Source organism: Terrapene carolina, unplaced genomic scaffold (assembly GCF_002925995.2).
Source record: "Terrapene carolina triunguis isolate 2854851 unplaced genomic scaffold, T_m_triunguis-2.0 Scaffold210, whole genome shotgun sequence".
NCBI lineage: Eukaryota > Metazoa > Chordata > Testudines > Emydidae > Terrapene > Terrapene triunguis.
The window spans coordinates 14,479,632-14,507,619 of NW_020664561.1; the positions used below are offsets into that span (position 1 = coordinate 14,479,632).

General features: G+C 46.1%; 1 protein-coding gene across 1 annotated transcript in view; it reads right to left on the reverse strand.

Moving 5' to 3' along the window:
• LOC113407257 (testicular spindle-associated protein SHCBP1L-like) overlaps positions 1-27,988 on the reverse strand; it is a 59,078-nt gene that overhangs the window by 13,089 nt on the left and 18,001 nt on the right. Inside the window, 4 exon segments of the mRNA XM_026655560.1 lie at positions 3,192-3,345; positions 17,962-18,094; positions 21,236-21,454; positions 23,077-23,163. Of these exon segments, the coding sequence (XP_026511345.1) occupies positions 3,192-3,345; positions 17,962-18,094; positions 21,236-21,454; positions 23,077-23,163 (593 nt within the window).

Genomic DNA, 27,988 nt, shown 5'->3' on the forward strand with positions numbered 1-27,988 from the left:
TAATGGAATCTGGTTATACTGTGGCATAAAACAGGCAAGCCCATTAAGGCAAAGTGCCTGATGTAATCGAGAACTTGCTCTGATCCAGTAGAATCAAAAATCCAAACTAGGAACCCAGGAACAGGTATAAAGCAGCCAACATTAAGAGCACGGCTACACTAAGAGTTTACAGAGGTGCAGCTGCACTGCTGTAAACCCTCTAATGGAGCCTGCTCTAAGCCAACGGGGGAGAGCTCTCCTGTTGGCTTAACTACTCCAGCCCCCGTGAGCGACAGAAGCTATGTTGGTGGGAGAAGCTCTTCTGCTGACATAGTGCTGTTCACACCAGCGCTTATGTCAGTGTAACTTATGTTGCTCAAGGGGATGATTTATTCACATCCCTAAGCAACATAAGCTTTGACAACATAATCTGTAGTGTAGTCATAGCCTTAGTTTCCTTTCTCATGGATGTTTTGAATGAATGACTCAATGGTTGAAGACATATTATCAGGAGCCAAGGGTTTGTGCACACGTGTATTATGGACTGTGGCAAATTGCCGGCACTATTATGATGGGTCCCACGCTTTCGCCTCTTGTGGGGGTTCAGGGTGCCGTTTCTCACCCCTTAACTGGGGTATCAACTGTCCAACTAGTGTCCCCAAAAAAAGGGAGTGGAGAGGGAGGGACCCAGGCCCGCCCTCTACTCCAGGTCCCAGCCCAGGGGCCCTAGGGATAGCGGTGAACCACTTGAACTAGTGATTCCTTCCCCTGGGCTACTTCCCTCTCCGGCCCTTCAGCTTGTGGGGCTTCCTGCCCTCTCCCTGCTTGGGCCAAGTTTCTCCCAACCCCTTGTGTCTGTAGAGTCCCTCTGCTCTGCACAAGCCGGGTTTCCCTTTACCTAGGGTCTTGGTCTTCTGGCCCACCACAGCACTTCTCCAAACTGCTCTCTGCTTCAACTCCTTCAAACTGCTCTCCTCCAAACTGTTCTTCGCTCCAACACCAAACCACTCTGCTTCAACTCCTCCAACTGTCTGATTGAAGCAGGGGTTTATCAGGTGACTGGCTTCAGGTACTCTAATTGGCTTAATTGGTTTCAGGTGCTCTAATTAATCTGTAGCAGCCCCTCTTCCCTCTACAGGGAATAAGGCTCTCATCATCCTGGGGCTTACATATCTCCCATCTATCACTCTCCTGGCTGCCCTCTGGCTGTGCTATATCACAGGACATATTTAGTCTAGGCGGATGAGACAGATAGGATCTAGGAATAGACTTAATTTCAATACAGCTAGTTTGATGAAGACAAAGGTAACAAGCATCTCAGTTCATACTGCAAAGATGGCCCATGTTTACCAGCGTACACCATTCTTGAGCATTCATTAGACCTATCTGCTCTGAAGACTCCTAGGATCACAGAGACATTTGTTCACCTAAAGCAAGCAAAGCAGAGAGGCTGGGGACAGAGGCTGCCATTTCGGAGACCAGTGTAGACAATCGCTCAGAAGCATGACACGAAGTTACAGAGCTAGCCAGCTTGGGTAAGCCGTAAGAGGAATACTTACTAGCATATCTTCTGTTTCTCATCCATTTTAAATAAACCCTCCTGAAGGGAAGGCCTGACTAGATTTAAGAGAAACCAGTCTAGGGAATAATGGAAGGTTGAATGGGAGTTTAGAACTTGAGTTGTCCACAACTGGGATGCAAGAGGAAGTTTAAGTGCACCTGGATTGTTGCCAAATAACTTTACAGAATGCTATTAATTATTGCTTATTCAAGTGTGACACTAGTGCAAATCTATCAAGTTGTGGATTGACTAGGATCTCAGAGATATCTTCTAATCTAAGGGTTTACCAGATGAAAAAGAGTACTTCTAGATGCAATGTCATCACTTTAAGAGGAAGCCATGCAAGTGCTGAAAGATGAGATGGAGAGTACTTTAAAAATAAACTGTTAAGGGTACCACAGAGAGGAAAAATCTGTTAATGTCAAAAACAGATTCATTATTTTTCCAATTAAAAGGACCTAGAGCTTCAATTTTGCACCTGAAATCAGTTGCAGGTGTACATGACAGAACTGAAGTTAAATAATTTGTGCCTGACATTTTGCACTTGCACTGAATTGTATATGCATGATTGGCAGGCCAGTTTAGACCCTATTAAAAATTAGGGCCAAGACGTCGTCTTATACCAATACTAAATGCATCAATATTATTGGTGTTGGCCAAGCTAAGGAAAATTTTTCAGAAGGCTTCAGTGAAGAGGAACATATACTTTAGGGCTACTTATTGAGTTTTGGTTTTAATTTTCAGTTTCTTAGTTGAGTAACCTGAAGAAAAAAAATCTAGTTGCTAACCTGTCGAAAAAGGATATAAAAAGATTTTAGTCCTCACATTTACTACTTCCATATTCACTTGTTAACTAGGAATGCTGCCATTCATCAACAAGACTACTACATTACTGGTTTCTTAACAATGAATAAGGCTAAGATTTAGTCACGGGTATTTTTAGTAAAAGCCATGGACCGGTCACGGGCAATACACAAAAATTCATGGCCCGTGACATGTCCATGACTTTTACTATAAATACCTCTGACTAAATCTTAAAGGGACCACTGATGGAGAGCAGTCATCCCGGGGGGGCTGCTGCTGGGGGGGCCGGGGCCAGCGGCCAGCTCCAGCACCGGCTGCACCGGGGACGGCTGCTGGGGGCCACCCGGGGAAGCGGCTACTCCGGCCGCTTGGGGACCGTCACCGGGGGCCACCAGCAGCAGCTGCACTGGCCATCCGGGGCCTGCTGCTCAGGCTGTCCCCAGGGCCACTCCAGCAGCGGCTGGCTGCGGGGCTGCTCCAGGAGGGGCCAGTGTGGCTGTCCCCAGGGCCACCTGAGCAGCTGGCCCTGGGGTCAGCCACATTGGCCCCCACAGAAGTCATGGAATCCGTGACTTCTGTGACAAACATGGAGCCCTAACAATTCTTACTGAATTAATATATCACTAAATTCCTTATATACTGCATTCAGTTGCACAGTATTTTTACACCAGGGTGACTAGCACAACTTTTATTCTGTCTGTTTTCAGATTCAGTGTTACTAATCCCATTAGAATTCACAGTGGGTTCCCCCTGCCTCCCTATTTACTTGTAGTAATTGCTGATCTGAAGGACTGCTTTATATAGTTACAATTTGTAATGTTAAAAGTAAGTAGAATGCACTGCTGACCTTGAATAATAATATCCTCAGTTAACATGGAGAGGTTTACAGCCTTATATTCTCCCGGGAAAATGACCACACTATCGCCACTGTAACAGCTATCCAAAGCCATGTTTAAATTATCATGTTGTTGAAGCTGTGTCTCAACAGAAAAATCCTTAACCTGTACAGGAAAGAGGGAGCAACAACTATTAAGACAAAACACACAAACCCCATGAAACTTTTGAATTAACAGACAATCTTTTGAAATCTGCTGCACCGTTATTTCTTAGTGTCGTCTACCTTTGCAGAGTTCATTTCAAACAGCAGGATTGCATGTTGGATGTGGAGTCCCACGTTCCTGCCCATCCCAATCCCCTGTGGACATTCTCGAGCTTGCCTGGCTGCAGAGAGCAGCATGAAGGGAGTGACAAAAATGAACCTGCTCCTTTCCTGCCAGCTGCCCTCTTTTTTCCATAGCTAAGCTTTTTCCTCCATGAGACCCTGTCTGATCTCCAGCCCCCTCCTGCTCTTTCCCCCTGGACTTGAGGATTAGTTGCTCAAAACAGAGTAGCCTGCATGTTTGGAGTCATTTGGCTAAACTGTGGCAGCTGATCCCCACCAGTAGCTCCCTTTCCATGTTCTGTTGCAAGAAGAAAATCTTCACCCCATGTGGAGAACAAGGAAGAATGCACCTGGTCCCATGTCCCGGAGGAGACTCCCACCATTGCTGCTCCCCCTTGACCCAAAACTCTCTTCACTGGAGGTGCTCAGAATGGAGTACTGGGGAGAGGAAACTCAACCCTCATGTGAAAGGTACCAGGTAGATGGTCTTTGAGAGCTCGAGAGGAGGGGAAAGAGATATTAGGAGGTGAATGTGATATGGCTCAGTGCCCGAGAGTGTGTATGATGGATGTATATATGTCATAGGGTGGCTGGCCCTGACTCCCCTTATATCTACCTGTGACAGGATTCTTTAAGGAGAGCAAAGCCATCTAGGCAGCTAACTAGCTAAAACATACCTGGGCCTGATAAAAGGCTCAGTTGGAGGGAAGTGCTCCCAAAGATTCCAGCACAGTGGTGGGCAGCCCGTGGGCCCCACGCGGCCCACCAGAGTAATCCGCTGCCAGGCTGCGAGACAGTTTGTTCACACTTGCATGGCCGCCTGCAGCTCCAAGTTCGCCATTCCCGGCCAATGGGAGCTGCAGGAAGCAGCGGACAACGCGTCCCTGCAGCCTGCACCTCTTCCCGCGGCTCCCATAAGCTGGGGAACAGCGAACTGCGGCCACTGGGAGCTGTGGGCGGCCATGCAAATGTAAACAAAGTGTCTGGCGGCCCGCCAGCGGATTACCCTGACGGGCTGCATATGGCCTGCAGGTTGCCCACCACTGCTCTAGCAGGAGGATAACTATGGCCTGTTCACCTCCAAGCTGACACGTGAAAGGAGTAAAAAAGGGGCCAGCTGGCCTGAAGCATAATCCTGCTCCAAGAGGAGCGCTGTGGATGTACTCCTCATCTGAGAAGCATGAGTTTGTTTTGCATGATAACCCAGCTCTGGGATGGGTGCTAGGAACTCCTGAACTTGGAAGAGGGTGCTTGTCAGCATTAGCCCCCAGGTCAGAAGAAGGGTTGGAGTTGAGGGGCTTAATGAGATGCGGCTTTTTATACTCTGTAAAATAAGTTAATAAAACATCACAAAGAGTGTATCTTGTTCTGTTCCCGAGTCTGAGTAAATCATTGCATGACCTCAACAGAATAAGAGCGCAGCAGGACTGCAAGGCCACACCATACCCCAAGTGGGCATGCTTAATGGCATCTACCTGTTACAATATACTATTGGCATAAAGGAAGAAAAAGTAAATGATGAAGGGAGGAGGAGGAGAAAGATAAGGGGAGGGATTAGTAGAAGGAACAATTCATAATTAGGGCCCCTACCAAATTCACGGTCCATTTTGGTCAATTTCATGATGATAGGATTTTAAAAATTGCAAATTTAATTATTTCAGTGATTTAAATCTGAAATTTCACGGTGTTATAATTGTAAGGGTCGTGACCCAAAAAAAGGAGTTGTGGAGTAGTTGCAAGGTTAGTGTAGGGGAGGCTGCAGTATTACTACCCTTATGTCTGCATCTATCAGCACATGGTCATAGATTCCTGGAGTAACAGTACAAATGCCTTTCATACCAGACAAGGCGGGTGAGGTTATATCTTTTATTGCATCAATTTCTGTTGCTGAGAGAGACAAGCTTTCAAGCTTACTTAGAGCTCTACTTCAGGTCTGGGAAACGTACTCAGTGTCACAGCTAAGTACGTGGAACAGATTATTTAGCATAAGTAGTTCATACATATTTCAAGGGACCATTCAAGGTGAACAACCCTGCAGTGATAGAGGGGAAAGGAAAGGCAGGAGGGAAAGCCAGCTGGGGGAATTGTTAGTGGGTTATAGATTGTTGTAATAAGCTATAAATCCAGTGTGTCTACTCAATCCATGATTTTTAGTGCCTTAAAAAGTTATGAATTTAAGCTCCCAAACTCATCTTTTGAAAGTGTTGTGAAGGTTTCCTTTGAGGATGAAGACTGATAGGTCAGATACAGAGTGATCATGTTGTGGAAAGCATTCAACCACAGGTGATATGGTGTGTTTTGTCTTTTATCATTTTCCTGTGTAAGTTCATTTGAGAGCATAGTGATTGTCTGGCTTCACCAACATATTTGTTATTGGGGCATTTAGTGCATTGGATGAGGTACACCACATGATGTGATTGGCATGTGTAGGACCCATGGATCTTGAAAGGTGTGGGGGGTGTTGATCACTGTAGCAGTGGAGATACGTCTGCAGGTTTTGCATCTCTTGTTGTGACAGGGTCTGGTGCCACTTTGAATTGGTATGTTTTGGTCTATGGGGAGTTTGCTTCTGATTATGAGCTTGGAGAGGTTGGGGGATTGTTTGAAGACCAGAAGAGGAGTTTCAGGAAAGATCTCTTTCAGGATGGGGTCCCCATCAAGTATGGATTGTGGTTGTTTTGATGGTACCTCCATGTGGGTTCCAACGTTGGGTGTTAGGTGACAATTATGGGGGTGTGGTTAGAGGAGGGTTTATTTCTGTATTGAAGCATGTTCTCTCAGGGTATTTGGATGACCTGTTCCATGAAGCAATCTACTTCTCTGGTGGAGTGTTCTTGTTTGGTGAAGGCGGTTTTGCGTGAATTGAGGTGTATACCCAGTCTCTCTCCTCAGAGCATATTCTGTGGTATCTGAGTGCCTGGCTGCAGATAACAGATTTCTTGGTGTGTTTGGGGTGGTTATTGGATCTATGAAGGTAGGTATGGTGATCTGTGGGTTTCTCATATATAGTAGTCTGTAGGGTTCCATTGTTGAAGCTGATCAGGGTGTCCAGGAAGTTGATGCTAGTGTAGGAGTGTTTCAGAGAGAGTTTAAGGGATGGGTGGTGGTGGTTGAAGTTGTGGTGGAAATCTATGAGGGAGTTTAAGTTGTTGTCCAGATGATGAAAATATCATTGATGTATCTCAGGTATATCATTAGTTTCTAGTGCATTCATGCCAGACAGAAGCCTTTGAGCTTTAGGATGTTTATGTAGAGACAAGCTTCTTGAGCGGGCCATAGGTCCCAAGTTTAAAGGTGCTCTAAGAGAGCCTCCCTAAGTGAGGAAGTCTGGTGAACAGTCTTCAAATGTAGAGGAGCAGAAGGAAAGGTTACTCACCTTGTGCAGTAAACTGCAGTTCTTTGAGATGTGTGTCCCTGTTGGTGCTCCACTTTAGGGGGCAGTGCATCCCGGCACCGTCGATCGGAGATTTATGGTCTCACGCATGCGCAGTTAGTGTTTCGCGGTGCTGTTGGTGCCGCGTGTAGCGCACGCAGGACCTGAGCCCCCAGTTCCTTCTCTACCACAGGGTCCTCACTGTGAACGCCGAAGTAGAGGGGAGGTGCGTGGGTAGTGGAGCACCCATAGGGACACACATCTCAAATAACTCCAGTTACTGCACAAGGTGAGTAACCTTTCCTCCTCCTTTCAGTAGTGTCCCTGTGGGTGCTCCTCTCAGGGCTGCAGGGACTTTGGGTTCGTTCGAGTCATTGAGGTAAGTACTGTGAGACCCACTATGGCATCAGCCCTGGAGTCCTGTGTGACTGCATAGTGCTTTGCGAATGTGTAGACGGAGGCCCAAGTGGCCGCCTTATAGAGCTCTAGTATTGGAACGTTATTAAGGAATGCTACTGAAGATGAAATGGACCTAGTAGAATGTGCTCTAATAGTTCTGTATTCCAGATATGGTAGCATGTTTGAATGCATGTGGAAATCCATTTGGATAATCTCTGAGTGGATATAAAGTCTCCTTTCAAGCACTCAGTAGTAAAGATGAAAAGTCTAGGGGATTTCCTGAAAGGTTTGGTTCTTTCAAGGTAGAACACTAGCGCCCTTCTAATGTCTACAGTGTGTAGGGCGGCTTCTGTTGGAGTACCATGAGGCTTAGAGTACAATGTCAGTAGGTGAATAGATTGGTTCATGTGAAATGCTGAAGTTACTTTCGGTAAGAATTTAGGATGTGGACTTAGCGTGATCTTGTCCTTGAAGAATGTTGTGTAGGGGCACCCATGGCAGATCCTCCAATCTCGCTCATCCTTCTGGCCGAGGTAAGGGTGACCAGGAAGGCTACTTTCATTGATAAGTGGAGTAATGAGCTGGTGGCTAATGATTCGAATGGTGGTCTGGTGAGGCATTTCAGTACCAGGTTGAGGTCCCATGTTGGTGTAAGTCATTGAACATCTGGGTAAACATTTATGAAACCCTTGAGGAAGCATTTTGTAGTTGGGTGTGCGAACGTCAAAGTTCGATCTCTCGGTGGAATGCTGAAATTGCCGCAAGATGGACTCTGGTGGAGCTCATTGTTAAGCCAGTGCTTTTCAGCTCCAATAGGTATTATAAAATTGATGGTAGTGGTGCTGAATTGCTTGTCAGGTGTCTTCCTTGACAACAGGCGGAGAACCTCCATTTTTGAAGGTAGGTATTTCTCATAGTCAATTTCCTGCTGTTTAATAACATGTGTTTAACTTGTTCTGATCAGGTTATTTTGTCGTGGTGGAACCATTCAGGAACCATGCCTGTAGGTGGAATATCTCCAGGTTCGGGTGAAGAATGCGACCGTTGTGTTGAGTCACCATATCCAGTCAGCGAGGGAGAACTCGCGAGGTGTATATTGCCATGTGTAACAGGTAAGGAAGGATACCATGCCTGCCTGGGCCATGTCGGAACTATAAGGATAACCTTGTCCCTGTCTGCTTGTATCTTGTATATCACTGGTATCGGTGAAAACGCATACATGAGTTGTGCCTCCCATTTGATGAGGAAGGCATCCCCTAGTGACCGTAGTCCCAGTCCTGATCTTGAGCAGAACATCGCACATTTGCGATTCATCGGGGATGCGAACAGATCGATGGTGGGAGTGCCCCACCGTTTGAAGATTGAACTCAGGACTTCTCCATTCATCTTCCATTCGTGATCCTGAGAGAAGTACCTGCTGAGCATGTCTGTTGTTGCATTCTGACAGCCTGGCAGGTAACACGCTGAGATGTTTGGAATTGGTGCATACAACATAACAAAGTCTCATGGCTTCTGTGCATAGAGAATATGAGCAAGCACCTCCTTGCCTGTTGATGTAGAACATGCAGGCGATATTGTCGGTCATAATTTGAATGGATTTGTTCCATATACGAGGTAGGAAACGTCTGCAGGCGTTGCAGACTGCTTGTAGCTCTAGCAAATTGATGTGCAGTTAAGTCTCTCCCAGAGACCATTTGCCCTGTATGGTGTGTTGACCACATGTGAGCACCCCAGCATATCAGTGAGGCATCTGTGGTGATCACTGTTGTCGGGGGTTCCTGTTGGAAAGGAATACCCATACGGACATTTTGTGGACTTGTCCACCATTGTAATGAGTTCTGGACACTTTGTGGAACTTTGAGACGTTTCTGTAGGTTGTTTGCTTGGTATGTATACCGTGCGCAGCCAATCTTGTAGGCATCAAATATGTAATCTTGCATGTCATACCACGAACATCATGGCCATCATGTGTCCTAGTAATTGTAGGACAGTGCAAGCCCGAACTTGAGGACTGACTTGTACCTCTGAGATGAGGTTTGTGAATCTGATAAGGGTTAATGATGCCTTGGTTTTTATGGCATGGAGGTGTGCCCCAATAAAGTCTAGTTGTTGTACCAGGTTTATGGATGATTTTCGTTTGTTTATTTGTAGAATGAGCTCACGGAATAGTGTGATGGTGGATAGGTCGAATGGTAGTACTCTGTATTGGAAGTGTTCTCGTCCTATCGTTGAGGCTGGCATTATCATATGGTCGCTGTTGTTGTTGTTGCCTGTTGTTTAAGGAGTCTCTAGGCTCTAATATGGTTGGTATCTCCTTCTCTTTGCAGGGTGGGTGTAAATCCCCCAGGTGCGGACTGTGGCCCAAGAGACCTTCATTGAATGAAGCACCTCGTCTGTCTTCTGAGAGAAGAGTTATTCCCGGTCGAAAGGTAAGTCCTCTACTTTTGTCTGGAGTTCTTTTGATGTCCCTGAGGCCTGAAACCATGAGGCTTGGTGCGTTCCTACAGCTGTGTCCAATGCTGCCTGAAGGACTGTTTTGGATATGAGCTGGCCCTCAGTGACAATGGCCTGCAATTGTGTCTGTTTTTCCTCTGGGAGTTCAGATGTGAACTGGGCAAGTTTCCCATAGTTGTTGTAGTCGTATTTGGCCAGTAGTGCTCAATAATTGGCCACTTGAAACTGAAGGGTGCAGGAGGAATATACTTTGCGTCCGAACAAATCAAGTATTTTGTGTTTTGTCATGGGGTGTAAACTTGAATTGTGGCTGTTCGTTACGGTGATTTACTGCCTCGACAACTAGGGAGTTGGGTGCACAAATAGAAAAGTCTGCCTCCTTGGATGGTAGGTAATATTTTCTATCTGCTCTTTTGCAGGTGGGCAGAATAGAAGCAGGTGTCTGCCAGACGGTCTTCGCAGGATCCAAGATGGCCTCATTGATGGCACTGGCAATTTTAGAGGTAGATGCGGGTTGCAGTATTTGTACCAGCTTGTGCTGGTTTGTCTTTACCTCCTCTAGTGGGATGTCGTGGCTTTGCAAGACTCTTGAACAGCTCTTGAAACTGTTTAAAGTCATCTGCCGAGGCTGGCAGTGGGGGCATAATCGCCTCATCTGGGGAAGAAGATGAATTGTGTACAGAAGATGTCATGATCTGTGCCCATCTCTGTGTCCTCCCCCTTCCTGTGTCTCCAAGGGTTGTGGTGTGGGAGATGTTGGGTTAGAGCGCAGTTCGCGTCTATGCACTGTGGACAGTCTAGAAAGCTGAACCCTTTTTGAGCTCCATGGTTCCCAAAGCGTCCATTGCATTGGGAAAGCCATAGGAGGGTACATCCATGGGGGTCCACACCATGGTTGGTTCATCTGGTGTCTTGGACCCATGTGGCTCCACGTTGGTCAGTGGACCTTAGGTGAGGAGTGACGTAGAGATAGGAGGTACTGTCCCTGCATCTCCTCCTCCTCATCACTGGAGAACCGTGCTATGTCTTGTGGGCTGTGATCTCCTCTGGAGCCTGAGGGGGAGCCCTCGGCACCGAGTATCCGTAAATGTGGTGCAAATGAGATTTCTAAGTCTCTCTGGTACAGCGGAGATTATGTTGGTGCTGATTTCTGAGAAGTCGTCGGTGCCGTGGGTGTTTTCCCTTTCGTTGATAGTCACTGCCGATCGGTGGTGGTGTTTGGCTGGTGCCATCAGTGACGATTTGGTGGTGTCTACCCGTGCTGACTGAGTTGTCGGTGCTGGGTGTGGATGCATGGTGCCTGACCCACTCAGTGCTGAGTCCCGTACCGGTGAGCTCGGTGCTGTGGAGGAGGCATGTTTTCATCGGTGCCTCAACTCTGTTTCTTTTGCTCTGACCTTGGTGGTGCCAGAGGTGCCTGGAGCGTCATAGGTGCTCACTGAAGAGTAAGATGGCATCGGGGGTAGCAACCTTGCAGGAAACCGCCTCTGTTTTCATGGACCTCTCTGCAGAGACGTTTGAGCCCTCTTTTTTTGGTTTTTCAGAGGGTAGGTCTCCTTTTCCATCTTAAGGAGGGCCCAGAGAGGATGTCTGCTTGTCCGCCTCAGGCTGGAAGGACTTCTCCATCAAGATCATTTTAAGCCGGACATCCCTGTCCCATCAGGCTCTGGCTTTCGGGTTGCTGCAGTGGGGCATTACTGGGGAATATGCCCCTCACCCAGGCAGCATATGCATAAAGAGTGTACGTCTGAAACGGGCACGGCATCGCAGCAGGAGCCGCATCGTCTGAAGCCTGGAGACCCTGGCATTTTAACTAGGGATGATTGACTAATTGACAAGAAAAAAATTTTTTTAACACTAACTAACTATCTCTATAACAACTTTATATAAATATTTATCTAAAAACTATTTCTTAACGGTTTTAGGGAGAAGTGCTAACACTGCCCCTTTGCTCCGTCTTCCGCCGAGGACGGTTGAGAAGGAACTGGAGGGCTCAGGTTGTGTGCGTTCTACACACGGCACCAACAGTACCGCAAGACGCCTACTGAGCACGTGCGACCTGCGTGGACACTGCTACCATAAATCTCTGATCGATGGCGCTGGGACACACCGCCACCTAAAGTGGAGCACCCACAGGGACACTGCTTAAAGGGTATTCTGTTGTACATCTGAAGGTCTTTCCACCAATTTAACAAGGTGAGGATTTCTTGCAGGACCATGACCATCAAGTTCATGCAGTGTCTGCTGGATGTCCAGTATGACTACAGCTAGCTGGAAATTTTGCAACCAAATGTTTTTCCTTCCAAAAATGCCAATTCATCAAAAGCCAAATATTTTGCAGAAACATGTCAAAATAAACATATGTTCTGAGACAATACAGGCACGGTTTCGATGGAAACTTGCCTGGTTTTCTGCCAATTCACCCGCCCGCTTTGGAGTCAGGATCCACAACTTCATGGCAACCCTGTTATATGGACTGCCTAAGGGCCACAGATCCCAGGGCTTCCAGACTCCCACTTAGCATGGGGAGCAAGCTGACCCTGGGGCCTGGAAGCCCAAGCTCTATCCAGCTGAGGCTCTCAGGTCTAGGCTCCCAGGTCAACAGCAGGGAACTTGGAAACCCTGCGAACTTCCTTTGATGCTTTTTTTTCTCCAAATATTTGAGGTACTTATATGCCCTCCCCCATTTTAGTAGTATATCAGCACCTCACCATTTTTAATGCATTTACCCTCACAACACCCTGTGATGTAGGGAAGTACTGTCATCCCCATTTTTACAGATGGGCAGCTGAAGCACAGAAAAATTAAGTGGGGAAGACCATAAGGAGCAGGACACAGAAGATGATATACCCAAAGGGCACTAGATAAAGAGCTGCAAGAGACCCCATCTTGGCCACAGCCAGGTGGCAACTCCTGCAAAGCAGGCAAAAAGGAACAAAAAATCCTATATCTGGAACAGCTGATCAGGCAGCAACACACCTCCGAGGTCTCACTTTGACAATGAGCAAATATATCTCCACCCAAATCTGAATCTTGGAGGCAGTTTCCCACTTCTCTGGAGAATAGTCTCCATTGACCACAGAGAAGTGGGTAAGGGATGTAGTGCAGTTAATCCCTGAAACAAAGGGCCCCATTCCATCACTTCTTCATCCAATCCCCCATCTCAGGCAATCTCATCAAATGTGAACTGATGCTAAATGAAACCTCACTTAGACATCCTAGCAACAGAAAAGTAGCCCTCAAAAGATTCTTAGGCTATATGCTATTCATCATCCAAAAGCTTACAGGAGGGTCAGAGCATTCCTGGACCTAAAATGACTCAAATGGATGAAGAGAATGAGCTTCTGCATGCAAACTCTTGCTGTGATGGTAACATCCCTGTCCCAAAGGGACTTCCTCACCTCAGCTGACCTAGCAGCTAGATGCATCTCTATGTCCTTATGTCTGTGCTACCGCTGCCTACTCAGATTTGCTTATGACACAGGTCATCCCTGTACAAAACTCTACCACCATTCAGCATCTCTTCTGTCCTCAGGATCTTTTACATTATACTGGTAATGGTCATAGCCAGACTTCAATCTCAGGGCACTCACCTGTATCCCTTCCTGGACAACATTTTAATCAAAGCTCCAACCAGAGCAGCAGACCACGCTGCCACACTTTGGATACAGCAGTTAGACTCCTAGACTCATAGACTTTAAGGTCAGAAGGGACCATTATGATCATCTAGTCTGACCTCCCGCATGATGCAGGCCACAAAAGCTGATCCACCCACTCCTGGAATAATTCTCTCCCTTGACTCAGCTGCTGAAGTCCCCAAATCATGATTTGAAGACTTCAAGTCGCAGAGAATCCTCCAGCAAGCGACCCCTGCCCCATGCTGCGGAGGAAGGCGAAAAACCTCCAGGGCCTTTGCCAATCTACCCTGGAGGAAAATTCCTTCCCGACCCCAAATATGGCGATCAGCAGAACCCCGAGCATGCGGGCAAGATTCTCCAGCCAGACCCGCATTGACCATTGATACTAATTACCTGCGATGGCACATTATTGACCTATTGACTAAAATCACGTTATCCCATCAAACCATCCCCTCCATAAACTTATCAAGCTTAATCTTAAAGCCAGAGACGTCTTTCGCCCCCACCGTTTCCCTCGGAAGGCTGTTCCAGAACTTCACCCCTCTGACGGTTAGAAACCGTCGTCTAATTTCAAGCCTAAACTTCCCGACGGCCAGTTTATATCCATTCGTTCTCGTGTCCACATTAGTACTGAGCTGAAATAATTCCTCTCCCTCCCTGGTATTTATCCCTCTGATATATTTAAAGAGAGCAATCATATCCCCTCTCAGCCTTCTTTTGGTTAGGGTAAACAAACCGAGCTCCTCGAGTCTCCTTTCATAAGACAGGTTTTCCATTCCTCGGATCATCCTAGTGGCCCTTCTCTGTACCCGTTCCAGTTTGAGTTCATCCTTTTTAAACATGGGAGACCAGAACTGCACACAGTACTCCAAATGAGGTCTCACCAGTGCCTTGTATAACGGAAGCAGCACCTCCTTATCCCTACTAGAAATACCTCGCCTAATGCATCCCAAGACCGCATTAGCTTTTTTCACGGCCACGTCACATTGCCGACTCATAGTCATCCTGCGATCAACCAGGACTCCAAGGTCCTTCTCCTCCTCCGTTACTTCCAACCGATGCGTCCCCAGTTTATAACTAAAATTCTTGTTAGTCATCCCTAAGTGCATCACCTTACAGTTCTCACTATTAAATTTCATCCTATTACTATTACTCCAGTTTACAAGGTCATCCAAGTCTCCCTCCAGGATATCCCGATCTTTCTCCGAATTGGCAATACCTCCCAACTTTGTGTCATCCGCAAACTTTATCAGCCCACTTCTACATTCAGTTCCGAGGTCAGTAATAAATAGATTAAATAAAATCGGACCCAAAACCGAACCTTGAGGAACTCCACTGGTCACCTCCCTCCAACCTGACAGTTCACCTTTCAGTACGACCCGCTGCAGTCTCCCCTTTAACCAGTTCTTTATCCACCTCTGGATTTTCATATCGATCCCCATCTTTTCCAATTTAATCAATAATTCCTCATGCGGTACCGTATCAAACGCTTTACTGAAATCGAGGTATATTAGATCCACCGCATTTCCTTTATCTAAAAAATCTGTTACTTTCTCAAAGAAGGAGATCAGGTTGGTTTGGCACGATCTGCTTTTCGTAAAACCATGTTGTAATTTGTCCCAATTGCCATTGACCTCAAGGTCCTTAACTACTTTCTCCTTCAAAATTTTTTCCAAGACCTTGCATATTACAGATGTTAAACTAACAGGCCTGTAGTTACCCGGGTCACTTTTTTTCCCCTTCTTGAAAATAGGAACCACATTAGCTATTCTCCAGTCCAACGGTACCACCCCCGAGTTTACAGATTCATTAAAAGTTATCGCTAACGGGCTTGCAATTTCTCGCGCCAGTTCCTTTAATATTCTCGGATGAAGATCATCCGGTCCGCCCGATTTAGTCCCGTTAAGCTGTTCGAGTTTGGCTTCTACCTCGGATACGGTAATATCAACCCCCCCTCCTTTATTTCCCTCTGTCACGCCGCCTCTATTCCTAAGCCCTTCATTAGCCTCATTAAAGACCGATGCAAAATATTAGTTTAGATATTGTGCCATGCCTAGATTATCCTTAATCTCCACTCCATCTACAGTCTTCAGCGGTCCCACTTCTTCTTTCTTTGTTTTCTTCCTATTTATATGGCTATAAAACCTCTTGCTATTGGTTTTAATTCCCCTCGCAAGGTCCAACTCTACACGGCTTTTGGCTTTTCTCACTCCATCTCTACATGCTCTGACCTCAATAAGGTAGGTTTCTTTGTCGATCCCTCCCCTCTTCCACTCTTTGTACGCTTTCTGTTTTTTCTTAATCACCCCTCTGAGACGCTCGCTCATCCAGCTTGGTCTAAATCTCGTGCCTATGAACCGTTTTCCCTTTCTTGGGATACAGGCCTCCAACAGCTCCTGTAACTTTAACTTGAAATAATCCCAGGCGCCTTCTGCCTTTAGATCCATAAATATGTTAGTCCAATCCACTTCCCTAACTAGTCGCCTTAATTTATTAAAGTTAGCCCTTTTGAAATCGTAAACTCTAGTCTCAGATTTAATTCTGTTAATCCTTCCATTTAGTTTAAACCGAATTAGCTCATGATCACTCGAGCCAAGGTTGTCCCCTACAACCATTTCCTCAACGAGGTCCTCACTACTCACCAAAAGCAAATCTAAAATGGCATCCCCCCTCGTCGGTTCAGCAACTACAGTTGCTTCAAGAACATGGTTTTGTGATAAACACCAAGAAAAACTCTCTGATCCCTTCCACAAGGATAGCTCTGGGAGTGGACATAGACATTACTGAGGCAAAAATCTACCCATCACTGGACAGATTCCAAAAAATCCAGAACCTTACATCTATGCTAAAGAACATAAGGCCATCCGTAGCTCAGTGTCTCCAACTACTGGGTCTTTTAGTTTTGTGTATAAACTAAAAGTTTTGTGTATAAATCACCCCATGGACAAGATCCCATTTCATGTGTCTCCATGTGTTTCTCCTCAAAGTATGGACCCATTTGCTGGAAAATATACAGGATCAAGTACTGGTCCCAAGCCAGGTATTGGATTCCCTCAGATAGTAGGTAATCCCAAAGATTGTCTGCAAGCGTCTTTTCATATGCCTTCTAGACCCACAGGTGCTTAATAGATGCCCACTTAGGGGATGGGAGCATACCTGGGACACAGAACAGCACAAGGCACCTGGAACTCCATAGAAGGGAATCAAAGCATCATTCGCCTGGAGGCTCCATGCTGTTAAGCTCACCCTATGAAGATTCCAGAGGGAAAGGGGTCTGAGCAGGTCTGTATTCATTTACTTACTGAAGGCAAGGCTAGAGAAGCTGTGCCTACCTCCAGAAACCCATGAAGATCCTGAGAAGTATTCTTTCCCCCTGAATGAACAAGAAGTATTTTTTTTTAAATAACTTCTCCTGTAATTCTTTCCTAATTCTCCAGAGGCATAGGAAGCTTACTCAGATATGCAACTTCTTTTACTGCTGTTATCCAGAACTTCAAAGAGTTTTAGACCACTGAATGGTATCTTGCTCAGTTCAGTTCTGGAGTGGTGTCCACACCTGGAGGTGAGGCCAAGTATATCTCTTAGCTATGGTGGAACAAAAGGAGGCAATGGAAAGGCCAAGATGGACAGATTCAAGGGACAACTATCTCATGATGGCAGAATTTCTGGATGAACAAAAACCCAGGGGGGGAATGAGTGGGACAAAGAACCATCTGAGAGGAACAGAATTAAATGAAGCCATGCTGCAAGAACTTGGGGTGGTAAGACTGGATAAAGCAGCAAGAGTCACTTTCACAGGTAGAAGGCTTCTAGCTAATTCAAACACACATGAAGTTCCCTCTTGTGGAGACAGAGTGTCTAGCTTCATGACCTTTTTCCATGGCTATGGTGTCCACTGGTCCCTAGAGCAATAAGTAATAATGGACACCATCTCCAAAACACACAGAACAGTCTCTTAACGTATGAGCCTGTGACAGCCTATCACTAACTGGTGTGAGATACCCTTTTCTAGGACTATTGCTGGCCATGGCAAAGTGGAGCTACTGCCCTCCAAGCCAGAAAAGACACATCCCCATGAACACCCTGCTGCACATCTACTTCTGTCAGCTCGTCTAATGAGCTCTATGGTTAGATGTCTGCTGGAGGGAGAAGGAGAGAGAAAATGTGGAAGTGTGGGGGAAGGAATGCCAGCAAGCCACAGTAGCCAAGGTTTTCCGCAAGTGCTCTGCAGTGGAATGACAACAAGTTGTTTCTGCAAAGAGAGGTAAAATAAACAGAGCTTGTTGTGCAGTTACTAGGCTTACATATGGGGAGTTTTGACAACAAAACTTCTCACCAGCGAGCTACTTTTCTGAATGGGTATGGTCAAACCACTAGTCCATTTCAGACTAATGGATTGCCTATTAGAAATGTATATTCTCTCTCATCCCACGGACTGAGAGGATTCTATGCGACCACTTCAGTTAAATCAGGAAGTAAAAGTTTAGAGGTCACTTCTGAATAACTATCTCCTTCAAGACAGCTATGTACTAATATCGCCTAGGTCATTTGGCCTTGGTTTTGTTTAGCACACTTAGTCCTTCTGACTCACATAAAACATAATGGAAGTCTTCCTCACCATTTCTGATGTCATTGTTTTAGCTACAATATGAGTTACAGCTTTCCCATCATCTCTGTGTCCTCTCCTACGCCTCAGTATCCTTGGGGTCAGAGGTCCATGAGCTCTGTAATTTAGACCAAAATCTCTGTACTACAATTAGTTTTATACAAAGCATTTCTGACGGTATGTAAAATTGTTTGACTTTAAGAAGTTTTATGCTGAATTTATTAGATTTTAACAGATATATGCATTAAACAACATCTTCATCCGTGACAAACATAACAGACATCTCCAGCATCACAAAACTTTCAGTGTTAAATGCAAGATATGCAAAAGCAGCACATTTGGTATTTCCAAATTTGTTTAGACAAGTCACTCACCACTTTGCTGCCATCTCCAGAATCCTATAAATTAATATATTTCATGAATTTGGCTTTAGGGTCCTGGGCTTTGACCCATGTTTGAAAACAAACATTGAACTCTATTTAAACACTGTTCCCCATATAATCCATTCAAAAAGATTGTCTGAGTGACCAGTACAGGTAGGCCAAAAAATATTTTAAGGCCATTTTCAAAAAGCATCTTCTAGCCTAGATCAACAGTTTGACTCCATCTTTTGATACAACATAATTCCTTTACTATACCAATCCCCAATGAAAAGTACATATGGAGTGTCCAAACAAAAACCTACCAAAAAACCCCGACACATTTCTTAAAATGTAGGCACATCTTAAAGTGTGGTTATGGTTAGAAAGGGGACTCTTCAAATTATCTATGCTTCATATTCTTTCCTCCCTCAGTATAATAAACCACTTCCATTTTACAAAACAAAGAGAATTTAAATCTGCAAGAGATGCAGGGCAAGGAGGAGGATTAGAAGGCATTGGAGGTGGGGGGGAGGAGGCAGGACAGAAACAGAAGAAGACAGGGATAGGCTTGTTGGGGGAAGGGAAGAAAAGCAGGAGCAAAAGTGTCTGGAGCCACTAGACCACACTCCCCAGCAGAACCTGGAACTAAACCCATTATTCCCAAGTCTCAACATTACTTTGCTATCTAGGAAATCGCTGTGAAACCCACTGAAAGTATGTCTCTCCAATTCCCATCTACTGGCAGTCCCACACAGAAGATAAACTGCCTTCTATTGCTATCAGCTGTGTTAGCTCAAGTGGTAGAGAGCTGTGCCATGAACCAAAAGATCCCAAATATGCTGTTGACCTATGTGGGGGGTAAATCTGTTCCCACATAATGGAATTTGTTTTTGAAATTTAAGTTTAAAAAAAAAAAAGACTTTAAATAAATAAACAAACAGTAATGTAGGAAAGTCAAGCACTCAGAAGTTAGAAAATGTTAAAATTAAGTTTTCCTGTGGAGCCTTAATTCAGCTTCCTTGTGCATATGTTATGGTAGAGTTTAATTATGTGTTCATGTATATTTTTTCCCTACAGAACTCCTGCCTCATTAAGTTCACAGGACAAACTGTGCTGTAGGAATGAATCAAGGTTGTGTACTGAGTGAGACTGTTGTAGGACTGCTGCCTCATTTGTTGCAGAAGTTGGAAGATGTGTAGTGAATGAGGCAGAGAACTACAGGAAGAAAAAGATGATCTTATCATTAGGGCAGCTGAATAACATTATGGGAACTGAATTCTATCCCTGACACTGCCACAGAGTTCCTATGTGATGCTACGTATGTCACTTAAAGAAAACTTTTCACAGGTGGTCACTAATTGTGCATTCCTCATTTTCTAGGTACCTGGCTTGAGACACATGTGGGTTCATTTGCGTTAAGTGCTGAGCGCACGCAACTGAAGTCAATGGGCACTGTACTTTCAACATATAAAGTGCTATAAAATGCTACGTACTCTAAAAACCAAGCTTCAGGCTTCTCAAATTCAGCACTCAAAATTAACTGACACTTCTAACAATTTTGAATTTAAGCTTTGTACCTCAGTTCTCTATCTGGAAACTCGGGATATCCTCTCCTCGCCTCTCAGGGGATGTTGAAGATTAATTAATTAATGTTCATAAAGAACTAAGATACCTCAATGAGAAAAATACAGAAAACACCATGAGCAAATTAATAATTCTGTTCAAATTCTGCACTGAGTAGTGTGCAGTAAATAATGATGAGGATAGAAATAGTGAATAGTGAACCATCTATCCTGTGCACTGAATGAGGCAGGGGTCCCATGTGGGGGAAAAAGTGATAACATAATTAAAGACTGTCAGAGAACATATGCACACCAGGGCCTGAATTAAGGTTGCCTGTGGGCAACCCTAACTGGCATTTACCAATTTTTGAATGCTTGACTTTGCAACCTTCTTTTAACGTTGGGTTTTTAATATAATATGGATTTACAGTACATATTTTTATACAGTGAAATACTGCAGTTCAGACAGCATCTGGATAAGGACTGAAGTATGCTGATAAACTAAAGAAAAATGGAAGGACAGGGATTTTTCTAAATTTTAGTGATTTAATAGTTCCACTGGAGAGTAAGTAGCAATCAGTTGGTTACCTTAATGTAATAATTCCACTAGGGAGGATATCCGTCTCAACTACTGGCAGGAAGCTTTTAAATTCATAGTTTATAATTAATTACAGTGCTAGTTAACTTCTATTAACATTTCGAAAGGACAAGCAAGAAATTATGATGTTTAGAATGGATTTTGTTGTAGGGCCCCAAGTATGAACTAGTAACTATAGAACAGTGGTTCTCAAACTATGGGGCACACCTGGGAATGTGTCACGGGAGGTGCAAGCTGTGAGCACTTTTTTTTTTTTTGGAGTTCCAGCTGTCAACCCCAGGCGGCTGGGGCTTGGGCAGCAGGGCCATGCACAACCAGGAGGCCAGGGGAGGGGATAAAGAGGACAGCCGGAGGCCCGCCATCCCAGGGCTCTCCTCACCTCCCTCCCCCAATCCCTCACCAGGATGTAATCTGGGCTCTCCTCCCCCCTCCACCCCCCACCAGTCCTTCACCTGGAGGCAGCGGCAGGGCTCTGGCTATCAGCCCTGGAACAGCAGCAGCGCAGAAGTAAGGGTGGCAATGGGGAGCTAAGTCTGCTGTGAAAAGTGATATTGACAAATAGCACTTTTAACATTGCCACCCTTACTTCTGCGCTGCTGCTGGCACAATGCTGCCTTCAGAGCTGGGCACCTGGCCAGAGGTATATGTACTTGTGTGGCAGGGGCCGTAAATGACTACAGACACAAAGAAAGGGGACTCAATCAAATAAGTTTGAGAACCACTGCTATAGAAGTTACCTGAGGCGAAGGTCCTCCCATATTTTCAGCAATCCACACAGCATTACTAGTTCATAGTATTTTTTCCAACATTCAACAGCTTCTTCTGCTGTAGGTTCTTCTTTAATATTACTTTGGTACTGAATCAATTCCAAATGCATGTTTTTATACTTCTCCAGATTTTTTCTAAAACGTTGACCAATTGGAGCAGGAATAGTTCCATTCTCAATATCACACCAACTGTGAAAATAAAATAAAAATGTTATACTTCTGTTATAGGGCGTACAGGCCCCATGCTGGCAAGGAGGGGGTTAATGAAGGACTCTGGACCCAACTGGCCCCGGGTCATTACACCTGCAGCAGATGTCAGGTATGAAGAGGGGAGTTAAAAGAAGTCCCAGCTCAGTGCGGGGCTGATCAGGAAAGAAAGCAGAGCTCTGCTTCTTTGCCAAGGAAAGCCTGGTTTCAGCCAAGAGTCAGATACAGCTTGCTGTCTGGATGAGCCTCCCAAAGGATGAGACGACCAGGCCAAGTAAGACTGACCAAAAGGCCTGGCTGCATGGAGACATACCCTAAATCAGGAGTCTCAAACACGCGGGCCGCATGTTATTTCCTGTGGCCCTCCAAAGGCGCCAACTTCGCCAGCAGCCAAGCTCCCTTCTCGTTCCCCTTCCCCCCAGCGCGCTGTGTCCCTGCTCCTCCGCCTACCTCCCAGCACTTCCTTGGCAGCACTTAAGACTTTCCAGGAGGGGGGGGGGGAGGAGCAGGGACGCGGTGCACTCGGGGGAGGAGGCGGGGCGGGGATTTGGGGAAGGGGTTGGAATAGGAGCAGGGAGGGGGCGGAGTTGGGGCGGGGACTTCGGGGAAGAAGTTGGAATGGGGGCGAGGAAGGGGTGGGAAGAAGTGGGGTAGGGGCGGGGCTGCTTGAGACCCCTGTGATAAACTGTTTGTTGGGGTACCGGGCATCATCGCCCAGGGATCTCTCTGTTAGGGGTTCTGGACACCTAGGGATTCCCCCCCCATTGCCCAGGGGTCTCTCTTTTAGGGGTGCTGGGCACCCAGAGGTCCCCTCCCCATTGCCCAGGGTTCTCTCTGTTGGGACACTGCACAGTGTCTGTGATGAAGTGGAAATTTTCTGTAACATTTTTATAATTCCTAGGCGAGCCTCAGTTTCCCTCTCGACTTTGCGCTGTGACCGGGGGGGTGGAAAGGGTTACACAGTGCAGGAGAGAGTCGGCGCCTATGGCGGGCCACAGGAAACGGCCTGCAGGCCACGTGTTTGAGACTCCTGGTGTAGATCATCATCAGTGTTACTGACCACATAAGGAATAGTTACAGGTGTTTATATTTTATTAAAACCCCTCTTCACATTACAGTTTTTAAAAAGTTAATACATTGACTTTTAATAGCGTACTATATTACTCTTCATTTTTTTTCATTTTTGACTATACTTTTGTATTGTTGTATGAAAAGGTTTCAGTGATGTGGCCCTCGGGCCAATGTACTAGTCCTCATGTGGTCCTCGTGGTGATTTGAGTTTGAGATTCCTGCCCTAAATAGAAGGGCAGGATCCTGCTGAAGATTCCTTGGATAACTCTGTTTTTGAGTTCATAGCATTCCTTTATTTTTGGACTTTAATACCCCAGAAAAGGTAGGACTCAAGTGTGCCTTAGCTGGAGGGCTAAAGCACCAATGCAGTAGACCCTGTGAGAGGTGGCAACTGACTGTTGGATACCCTATGACAAGGTGAATAGTGCTCCAACGTAGGAGATCCCTCACAGCTTTTTTTTTTTTTTTTAAATATATAAAAGAACACCCCACACACACCCCCCTCAATCTCTTTTTTGGGATAATATACTTACAGTTTAATTCTCTCTTCTACCAGTGCCGCATAGGTCTCACAACTTTCATCTTCATCCCAGTCCCTCCAAAGGAAGTCGTAGAAAAACCTAAAAGATATATTGACATTACAGGGGGTCCCCAGTATACGTCAGGGTTGCGTTCTTGAAAAGGGTAATGGATACTGAAACGACAGATACCAGGGAATTTAATTTTTCCCCATAAGAAAAAATTGCCTGCCCCACTCTACTCCTGCCCTGCCTCTTCCCGCCCAGTTCTGCCCCCTCCTCCGAGCGCACCCCATCCCCGCTCCTCCTCCTCCCTCCCTCCTGAACCCCATGGGAAGCACCCAAAGAAAAGCCCTGCAAAAGGTGAAGCAACAGCTATGTGGATCGGAACACGTTCCCCTATTGGTGAGCGACGGATTCAAGAAATGACGGACAAGGGGGAGACTTATACTGGGGACCCCCCTGCATGATACTGCCACCACATTTGTTCTTGCGTGAGAAGCAGAAAAAAAAAAAGCTTCCATATGTTTTGGCAATCAACCTCATAACTTTTTACTGTGGTGATCTCAAGTTGTGAAAAACATTTTCACTTCATAAAAACTGCAACACCGCAAATCTTATTTCCCCGCAAGAAAAATCTGCTTAATTTCTGCAGTTTGATTTCTCTCTTCACCTCACCAGCAACCTTAGGTAAAATCTCAACAGCACTTCTATAAGTTCATCTATATGGTGGTTTATGGCTGTCCAAAAGAAAAAATGTAGTTACCTACCCTTCATTTTTCCTTCTCTGAAATGGGCACCTGGTGCTCCATAATCTGTTACAACTAGGTTACTCTTCCTCATCTTCCAAGCCTTGTGACTAAAAAAAATAAACTCCACTAGCTTCACAATGTAGTGCTGGCAATTAGAACTGATAAGAGAAGTGATTGCCTCTCTGTAACTCCCCAATCAACTGCTCATGCTAAGATGATAAATTATGAATTCCGATTATAACACAGGGAAATGGAAGAAACTGCTTACAGCAAAGAAAGATCCTAATATGAGGGAATCACAAGATTTCTCCATCTCTCCCTGCAGGAATATTCCATAAAGAGAAAAAAGGAAGAACTGAGACATTTCCCCTCCAACTGGAAATGAATGCAAATTAGGTGACAACCTGGGAGAGATCTCTCAGAGCACCAGATGCCCACAAGAGAAGGAAAAGTTACATGTAGGTAGGTAAATTTAACCTGTCTTCATCATGGGTACCTGGTGCTCAGTAATCCATTACAACTGGGAAGTAACCAGTAAAACGTATCTACATAAACAGGAGGGAAACTTGAAACATCAAGAGTGAACCACAAGGAAAAAACAACTGCTTGAGGATAGGTTTATTTTGTTTTACTTTTCTTCTGCCTTCCCTCAGCATGTGAAGTGGTTTATTGAAAGAAAGCCAAGAGAGAGCCTGCAGGACCTTCTGCCCAAAAGTTATCTCAAAGACAAAACATCTATTTAAAACAATAAAGGAATGCACTTAAGTCCACATAGCTATACTACAAAATTACTTCAAAGTACTATGCTATTCTGTCCAGGAAATGGACATATGCCTGAACTTTTACAAGAGGAGGGGGATCTTTTATGAACAAACTGTAGGCCTGACAAACTCCTTAATTTATCCATCTAGGACTAGTGCCTATAATGCTTTTGTTGCAATCTTCCTTAGGTCATCCATCTAATATTAAAATTGCATCCAATTTTCTTCAAGAATTAGTTTTATGTAAATAGAATTTGAATATCCCAACATCTAAAAGCAAGTAACTGATTCTCTTAGTGGTGAAAGAACTTAGGCCTGGTCTACACTAGGTGGTTTTTTCGAATTTAGCAGCGTTAAATCGAATTAACTCTGCACCCGTCCACACAACGAAGCTATTTAGTTCGACATAGAGGTCTCTTAAATTCGACTTCTGTACTCCTCCCCGACGAGGGGAGTAGCGCTAAATTCGACATGGCCATGTCGAATTAGGGGAGGTGTGGATGGAAATCGACGCTAATAGCTCCTGGAGCTATCCCACAGTGCACCACTCTGTTGACGCTCTGGACAGCAGTCCGAGCTCAGATGCTCTGACCAGCCACACAGGAAAAGCCCCGGGAAAATTTGAATTCCTTTTCCTGTCTGGGCAGTTTGAATCTCATTTCCTGTTTGGACATCGTGGCGAGCTCAGCAGCACTGGCAACGATGCAGAGCTCTCCAGCAGAGGTGGCCATGCAATCTCAGAATAGAAAGAGGGCCCCAGCATGGACTGATCGGGAAGTCTTGGATCTGATCACTGTGTGGGGCGATGAGTCCGTGCTTTCGGAGCTGCGATCGAAAAGACGGAATGCAAAGATCTACGAGAAGATCTCAAAAGCCATGACAGAGAGAGGATACAGCCGGGATGCAACGCAGTGCCACGTGAAAAATCAAGGAGCTGAGACAAGGGTACCAGAAGACCAAAGAGGCAAACAGACGCTCCGGATCCCAGCCCCAGACATGCCGTTTCTACGAGGCACTGCATTCCATTCTAGGTGCGGCCGCCACCACTACCCCACCACTGACCGTGGATTCTGAGGATGGGATATTGTCGACGGCCGCTTCCTCGGAGATGTTAGCGGACGGGGAAGATGAGGAAGGAGATGAGGAGGACGAGGCAGTCGACAGCGCTTACAACGCTGATTTCCCAGACAGCCAGGATCTCTTCTTCATCCTCACAGAGATCCCCTACCAACCGTCCCCAGGCGTTAACCCATACCCAGAATGAGGGGAAGGATCAGTCGGTAAGTGTTTTAAACATGTAAACGTTTATTTTGAACAGAACAGGAATATTAACAGTGGGTTTTTCATGATTAGTTTGCCCTAGGCGCTCTACTGTTTAGTCCTTGCCAGTGCAGCTACAGTAAAATACAGTCTATATGTCCGGGGATAGAGCTGAAATCCTCATGGGACATCTCCACGAAGCTCTCCTGGAGGTAATTGGAAAGCCTTTGCATGAGGTTCCTTGGGAGAGCGGCCTTATTGTGTCCTCCGTAGTAGGAAACGTTTCCGCGCCAGGCTATCAGCAAGTACTCCGGGATCATTGCCTTGCAGAGCATGGCGGCATACGGCCCTGGTTTTTGCAGGCTTTCACGAAGCATGCGTTCTTTCTCGGTCTCAGAAATCCTCATCAGTGTGTGTCGCTCATGGTGACCTGCTTTGAATTAGGGGAATGTTAGTATTGGGACTGCTTGCCAGTTCCTTTACAGAACTGTAACCGGCGGTTTACAGCCACGCGGTGGAGGCGGGAGAGGGACAGCATACAGGGATCTATCCTGGGGACAGCTGCGAGGGGGCGGGACAGGGGCAGAGTTCATGGTTGCCGGATTGCTGGCAGCAAGAACTGGCCAATGCTAGGAGCATTGCTTTGAACGTGAAAGAAGGGCAGTGCTATAATTTAAGTTTTAAGCAGCCACAAGTCTACGGCTTACCATGTCAGCCTGCTACCCAAATTCCGCTGTCCTGCCCCACTTGTCTGATCTGCACTGCAAGACCCCCAGGCACTGAATGCGAAGGTCGAAAATTCGACCGTGTCCTGAGTGCGCATGTGATAGGTGCTGTGCATGGTCTTGTTCACAGAGAAAGACTATGTTCTTTGTTCACAAAAAAAATCTTTCTGAGGAATTCACTCCCTTTTTCCCATTCCCACAGCTGCGACTGTCTCCCGACCTACCCTTGCATCACCCTCCCAGAGGCTGGCGCAGATTAGGCGCAGCAGAAAGAAAAGGACACGGGACGACATGTTCTCAGAACTTATGGGCTGCTCCCGTGCCGAGGCGGCCCAGCAGACCCAGTGGAGGGAGAACATGTCGCAATACCAGCGAGCACACAGCGAACGGGAGGAGAGGTGGCGGCAGGAAGACCAGCAGGCGACTCAAATGCTGCTTGGACTAATGAGGGAGCAAACGGACACGCTCCGGCGCCTTCTGGATGTTCTGCAGGACCGGAGGCAGGAGGACAGAGCCCCGCTGCAGTCTATCTGTAACCGCCCTCCCCTGCCACAAAGTCCCATACCCCCCTCACCCAAAGTCCCAAGAAGGAGGGGCGGCAGAGGCCGTGAAAACTGTCACTCCACCCCTGCAGACTGCTCAAGTAGCAGAAGGCTCTCATTCCCCAAAATTTGATAAGTCCTTTCCTTCCCGCCTCACCCAAGCCCCCGTCCCAGTTTTATCCCCTGTGTTGTTGCTAATAAAAAATACGTTTCTGTGAATTACTGTTTCCATCATGTTCTTTTAGAGGGGAGTGTGTTTGAAGGGGGGAGAAGGGGGATGGTAATTGGACAGGACAGTCACCTTTACCAGGGCACAGACAAGGGGGCAGGTTCAGCAGCAGGTCACACACACATTGCAGTCACTAGGCACCCTGGTCATTCTGGGAGGTGGTTTTCATGTTCTGTGTGGGGGGGGGCTATGTGACGGGGGAGGACGGTTAGAGATCTTATGCTGCGGTCCTTATCCTGGATCACAGAGCCATGCACCAGGAGATCTGTAACCGTCCTCCCCCTGCCAGAAAGTCACATAGCCCCCACACACAGAGTCCCGAACAGGAGGGGTGGCAGGCTCCGTTGAAACAACCAGTCCACCAGTGCGGACCGCTCTAGGAGCAGGAGCCTGTCATTCCTAGAGTTTAGAAGCATCCTTTGCATCACTACACTACACCCGCTCCCCACCACAGTCTGCGTCCCAGTTTCAACACTTTACCGCGAAAACCGTAATAAAGAAAATGGTGTTCATTAACAAATTTCCAGTTATTTCATTTTTAAACGTGTGTTGGAAGGGGGGGAACGGGGTGAACGGGGTATGTAACTGGAGAGGATAGTGAACATTAACTGGGTAAAGAAACGGGGGCAGGTTCAGCTTCTCTGTAAACAAACTTAAT